General features: G+C 52.8%; 1 protein-coding gene across 1 annotated transcript; it reads left to right on the forward strand.

Moving 5' to 3' along the window:
- The first annotated feature begins 4141 nt into the window (after positions 1–4141).
- On the forward strand, positions 4142–4396 carry MYMX (myomixer, myoblast fusion factor). The gene has a single exon (XM_065886416.1). It carries the CDS (start codon positions 4142–4144, stop codon positions 4394–4396), a length of 255 nt encoding a protein of 84 aa, XP_065742488.1.
- Positions 4397–6616: the final 2220 nt, after the last annotated feature.

The following is a 6616-nucleotide window of genomic DNA, read 5'->3' on the forward strand; positions in this document are numbered from 1 at the left end:
TGGTGTGTGAGTCCTGTGTCCTCGTCACCAGGTACACACTTGTTGTTGACACGAATGGACCAATTAAATGATGTCTATGTATGGAGAGGGGGGGTCCCCAAGACACCTCTGTGCGGCCCTGAGGATCTGGGGAGAGGACCACGAAGGAGGACCTCAGGGGTCACTTACTGCTCAGCCCACAGGCCTCAACTTCACAAGTTGGCACCCAAACACATTTTTTTTTTTTTAATTGCCTTTGAGGAACAGGAGATTTGACCAGTTTCCTCCCTGGCCAGCAGAGTGTTGGAGGCAGGGGTCAGAACCATGCGTGAAAGATCCATTACACAAGGCTAAGTCAGGAACTAGAAGGAACTGCTGCTCTCTGGTAGCTTTGTTGCCGGAAGGGATGGTTATCTTTCCAGCAAAGGCTGAGGAAATCCTTTTCTGCCTTGGGGCGGGCCAGGGGATGGGATTAATCCCAGGTGAAGGTGGGAAGGAGATGAAGAAGTGAGTTAATCCCAGGTGGGGACGAGGGGTAGAGAATAAACTAAAACCAGATTCAGGCCCTGGACACAACCGCTGCCCCTCCCCCACCTCCCTTCCCAACTCCCTCTGGGGTTTCCTATTGTTACCAGAGACGACATCCTGTTTCCTTTACCTGCCTTACTGTCCCAGGCCCCTGGAGTCCCCTACTGTCTCAGGGAGCAGGGGTGGGACAGAGGTCTGGCCCCAGACCCAGAGTCCAGGGATCTCACAGCTGGAAGATCTCACAGCAATGGAAACTGACCTGGGAGGTAGGGGGTGCAACTTACCCAAGGTCACAGCATTGCAGATCTGGGTCAGCCCTTGGGCGGGCCTCCACGGTTCTCTCGAGATTACATACTTTGAAGGTTCCCAGGGGGAACCTGACTTCCCCTCCCTTAGGCTCAGCGTGGTGGTCAGTTCCTCCTCTCCAAATGCCTGTCTCCAGCTGACTGTGGCCCACAGGACTCACACACATCCTAGGAATGTGTTTGGATCCACAGAGTTCTGGGGCTCAGTAGCACAGGCTCTAGGACAAGCAGGCCTGGGTTTGGATCCCATCACAGAACCTTTATTTATTTATTTATTCTGACAAGGAATGTTTATTGCCGAGCACTAGGGACAGAGCAGCAGACAAAATAGACATAAGTCCCTACTCTCATGGAGTTTACATTCTAGTGAGGGAGGCAGATAATCAGCAAGGTAAGGAAGGAAGATACATAGCCCGTCAGAAGGATTTGCTGAGGAGATAAATAAAGCAGAGGAGGGGATGGAGAGAAGGCAGCAGGAGATGGGGTGGAGGGAATGTACTGTTAAATAGGTTGGATGGGTAACATCTGGGCGAAGACTTAAAGGAGGTGAGAGGTGGAGCCACATGTGGATACCTGGAGAAAGAGCTTTGTAGGCAGGAGCAATAGTACGTGCAAAGGCCCTGAGGCGGAAACATGTCTGGCACAGTTAAGAGCAGCAGGAGGCCAGTGGGCCAGGCAGGGTGAGAGAGGAAAGGACTAGAAGTTGGATCAGGAAGCCAGGGGGAGGTCAGACACCGAGGGCCTTACAGGTCACAATTAAAGCCTTTGGCTTTAACTCTGAATGAAAAGGGAGCCAAAAGGATAGGATCTGACTCATGTCTTAGAAAGATCATTCTGGTCACTGTGTGGGAAAGGGAAACAGGAACACCAATTAGGAGGCTACTACAACAATTCGGGTGAAAGATGACAAATGCTCAGTCGAGGGTAGTCAGGGCAGCACTCGTGAGAAGTGGGGAGATTCTGAATATTTTGAAAGCAGAACCACCAGGATTTACGAATGTGGGTAGTGGACTGTGATAAGAAGAGAGAGGTCAAGGATAAATTCCAGGATTTGGGCCAGAAGTAACTAGAAAGAGGCAGTTGCCACTTACAGATAAGGGGAAAGCCTGAGGGAGGGGCAGGTCTGAGGAGGAAACTCGGCCATTTATTTGCTGTAATTCTGGGTAAGTTGCCTAACCCCTCTAAACCTCAGTTTCCTTATCTGTACAAAGGTCATAATAATCATTCCCCTGCAGAGTGACGGTGAGAATTGAGTGAGATCATGAACTCACAGGCGTGACGCACATACATACTCAATACACGTTCCACCCACAGCCCGGGGATGACCATCACAGCTCCTCAGGAAGGGACAGGAGGGAAAGGAAGACCAAACCTACACATCTGTACTTTGGCTCCTCTCCCGGCCCAGCTTCCTCCAGGAAGAAGGGGGACAGACCTTTTCAAAACACTGGAAGTTTTCTTTCTTCAAGGCCTTTGATGGTTTAGGAGATGGTGATGATGCTAATGGGGGATGGTGGTGGGTTGATGATAAACGATCATATTCCCATGTCCTTATTCTTATAAAACCCTTTCATGGCCATTATCTCATGTGAGTCCATCAAGGCAGAAATTATACCCATTTTATGAAGTAGAAGAATGAGGGGGTGGTTAAGACTCTGTGCTTCCAATGCAGGAGGTGCGGGTTTGATCCCTGGTCAGGGAACTTGGATCCCACATCATGGGCGGCCAAAAACAAACAAACAAAAAAAAGAGGTATTTTTAAAAATTTATTTATTTAAAAAATTTTTATATTATATTGGAGTATAGTTGATAAACAATGTTGTGTAAGTTTCAGGTGTACAGCAAAGTGGTTCATTTATACGTATACATGTACCCACTCTTTTTCAAATTCTTTTCCCATTTAGGTTATTACAAAATATTAAGCAGAGTTCCCTGTGCTATACAGTAGGTCCTTGCTGGTTATCTATTTTATTTTGTTTTATTTTAAAATATTGATTGATTGATTGATTGATGTACTGTGTGGCATGTGGGATCTTTGTTCCCCGACCAGGGATCGAACCCGTGCCCCCTATATTGGAAACGCAGGGTCTTAACCACTGGACTGCCAGGGAAGTCCCTGGTTATCTATTTTAAATATAGCAGTGTGTACATGTCAGAATGAGGTATTTAAAAACAAAATAAAACAAACCTGGGCCATCTCTCCCTCACTATCTCATGGAACTCCATTTAATCTTTGGGAGAAAACGTGGGTGAAGAGGGTCCTGACGTGGGTATCTCTCTTCCCGTCCCTGAGTGGGAGTGCTGCCCAGCTGTGTCCAGCTATGATATGGACTGTGACCTCACGCCTCTATTCCAGGAGAGGGCCCACAATGCCTGCCCCGGTCCATTCTCCATCTCGGCCACTCTGAGCATACCCGGTGTGTGGGTTGCAACCTTACTGCTTCTGAGGTTTGGGTCAGTGGGTCTCATACATTGTCCCATTCCAGTCACTCCTCCCAATTACTGAGGTAACAGACGAGGGGACTGGAACCCAGAAGAATCAACGTGCCTCAGATCACACCATTAGAAAGTGCATTGCAGACTCTGAGGTCTGCACCCAGCAGGAGGAATTCCTGCATCACTTCTTCCAGCCCAGCTGCCCCCATCCCTCCACATACCAGGTGCCAGAACACAGCTGTCTCTTCCTTGCTCCCCCAACCCAGGCAAGCTGTCCTGGGTGGGGCTGAGCTGGGTGGGGCCGAGCTGGGTGGGGCCGCCCTGGGTAGTGTCCAGTGAGACTGTAGCCCCTGCAGGCAAATTCAGCTGGACACTGATGCTAAGCGGCAGTCCCTACTGGTGAGAGCTGGGCTGCTGCCCATTGGTGGGCGGTGGGGCACTGGGAGGGTAGGAAGTGTCTGGTTTGGGTGGATCAAGGTCCCTGAAAAGAAAACTTAGAACTGCCCAGGGAAGAACTCCTGTTGGATTGAGGGAGAGGGGTTAGGGAATGTCAGGTGGGTGAGAGTACACAGGAGGTGACTAGAGGAAGGGAGGGTTTAAGGGACAGTAAGAGCCCCTGGAGGGGGCTGGGAATGGAGAGCTGTAGCCCCGAATTTACTCTTGCCTTGGCTGTTTGTCTCCATCTGTGCTATGGTGAGTGTCCTCCTGACCCAGCCACCCTTCCCAAAGAAAGGGCATCTGGAAAGCAAAAATGACCTGTGAATTGAGATCTGGGGGCGGGAGGGTATAAACTGAAGCGGGGATTAAATCCTGCCCACCTCATGTCTTTGCCAGGTGAGGAGGGAGCAGGAAAGGCAAGCCTAGAGTCTAGATCGCCTTGGAAGTCACTGGCCATGCCCACTCTGCTGCTCCCGCTGCTGCTGCGGACGCTGCTGGCCCGCCTGCTGCTGCCTGCTGCCCGCCTTGCCCGCCGGCACTTCCTGCCCCTGCTGCGCCGGCTGGCCCACCGCCTGGGCTCTCAGGATGTGCGAGAGGCTTTGCTGGGCTGTCTGTTGTTTGTCCTCAGCCAGAGACACTCGCCGGATGCTGGGGAGGCCTCCAGAGTGGCCCGCCTGGAGAGGAGGGACAGGCTGGCCTCCCAAAAATGAGGCCATGAATCCTGGTAGCAGCTGTATCCACTGAAACGCTTTCTTTTGGAGTAAGACAGTCCTGGCCCCATCACTGACTGCAGCCTGCCTAGTGGGCAGAAGACATGGTGGGGGACTGAGCATGAGAGGGGTCCGGCCAGGACATGCCTCCCCACTCCCCCGACTCCCAGCAGAGATGATTGGAAGGATGCTCTGCATTTAGCAGAAAACCCATCATTATCCCTCCCTCCCTGCCCCTGCATTCTTCCCAAGAACTTTTCTTTTTTTTTTGGCCGCACAGCATGTGGGATCTTAGTTTCGGACCAGGGATCGAATCTGCACCCCCTGCATTGGAAGTGCAGAGTCTTAAACCACTGGACCGCCAGGGAAGTCCCATCTTTTAAATTTTTTTTCCAAGAACGTTTCTAATTACCTCTGGCCTGTGAGGGGAGAGGAACTGACTCTCCTCCCTCCGCCACCCCCACCCGCAGGCAAATGGGGACGTGACGTCCAATGAGGGACAATGCTTAACCTAGCTAATCCAGACTGTCTGTCTTTGACTCGTGATTTACCAAGTAGTAAGACCTTGGTTCCCTAGGGAGTCAGTCCTGCCTCCAAAGCCCAGCATGCAGCAGGTGCTCAATAAATATTTGTTGCTTTGAATGCCTGGGACGTCTTTGACAGTCTTTGTCACACTCCTGCACTGCATGACAGTCGAACCTGTCCAGAGGGTGGGATGGGGAAACAATTCAAGGCTTCCTTTTGCTACCTATTCCATTGTCCCTCTCGGTTTGTACGTCCTCTTGCCTAATTTGAGTATATTACCCTGTAAACCAGCAGTCTTGGGTCTGCCTGGCCAGTTCAGGGTAAGGAGGTAAACGTCCTCCAGCAAGCGTGGACACTCTTCGCAGCTAGTGGTGTGGGAAGAGGGAGATTTGTTTGCTGAGGGACCCTGTGGGCAGCCGCCCAGAGGAGCAGTGTAGAAATGCATACCCCTGAGGGGTCCTCTGCTCAGGATGGGATCTAAAGGGTAGGGGGTGGGTGAGGTGTGATCTGAGGAATTCACCTATTTCCCCTCCCCAGTGGGAGGCCCCTCGGGGATCAAATAAGAGCTGTCAGAGGTATTTGCATGCCAGCCTCCGGATAATTTGTTTACGGTTCCCATGCAATACTCCTCCCTCCCACCCTCCTCCAGCGAGTCCTGGGCTCTCGGTTCAAAGCGGGAAAGTGAGGAGTACAGGCTCCTTTCAGGACCCTCACCCCGTTAGCATACCCCTCAGAAGGTTGGCCTGGGGGAAGAACCGAGACCAGAGCTGTGGGCCCCCAAGCCGGCCCAGCGGGCTTTTCCGCCAGACCCCCGCCTCCCCACACCCCGGCACCATCTGCTTCTTCCCGGAGTCCCGAAAAGCCAGTGCACGTGCTCGACCCCTTCGGGAAGGTGGCCCGGGGGAGGGGCGGGGTGAAGGGGATTCGAACCCCTGGTCCCCTCCAGGGTCACGGGCGCCTTTATTTATTTATTTCGCCCGCTCCGGGCCTCCCCTCTCGCCGGCCTTCCGGAGCGCTCCTCACTCCCGAGCGGGGCCGGCGGGACCGAGCCAGCCGCGGGGCGCGGGGCTGGCGCCGGGATCGCCCGTTGCAGCCCCTTTGCCGCCCGGCGGTATAGGCCGGTCAGACCCGGCGCGGACTGCGGTTTCCGGCCACGACGACGGCCCCAGTCCCGAAGTGAGGAGGCCAAACTGGGGCCTGTGAATTTCCGTCCGCACTCCCGGACTCCGGATGAGCCCTCAGAAGTCCCTGCAGGTGCGCTGGGAGCAGAGGCGGGGCCGCGGCGAGGGGGCGGGGTCTGCGCGTGTGGGGCGGGGGAAATCAACGGAGTCTGCATCTGCGGTTTTTGGCGGAGGAGATCTTTTTCCCAGACGTTGGAAGCCGTGGTGAGATGACTACCCTACCCTAACCACATTCAGTTGTCTCCAAGGTCGGAGACTTTCCCAGAGCAGAGGATAGGGGCAGAGGTCTGAGAAATGAAGCTGGAAAACCAAGCCCAGTCTTCCTGAACCCTGATCCCCGTACACACCCACAAGAAAGGTGTGGAACTTGAGGGTGTCCGACCCTGAGAGGGCTGGATTCTGGCTTTAGTTTAGTTGATGTTTTGTTCATCATGGATTTTTTTCTTTTTTTTTTTTTTTTGCATTAACTTTGATTTAAAAAAAATATTGCCTTTAAACATTATTTATCTGGATT

Source organism: Phocoena phocoena, chromosome 10 (assembly GCF_963924675.1).
Source record: "Phocoena phocoena chromosome 10, mPhoPho1.1, whole genome shotgun sequence".
Taxonomy (NCBI): Eukaryota; Metazoa; Chordata; class Mammalia; order Artiodactyla; family Phocoenidae; genus Phocoena; species Phocoena phocoena.

What these genes read in the sequence shown, in the direction of transcription:
- MYMX (XM_065886416.1), top strand. Translation starts at nt 4,142, where the DNA reads ATGCCCACTCTGCTGCTCCCGCTGCTGCTGCGGACGCTGCTGGCCCGC.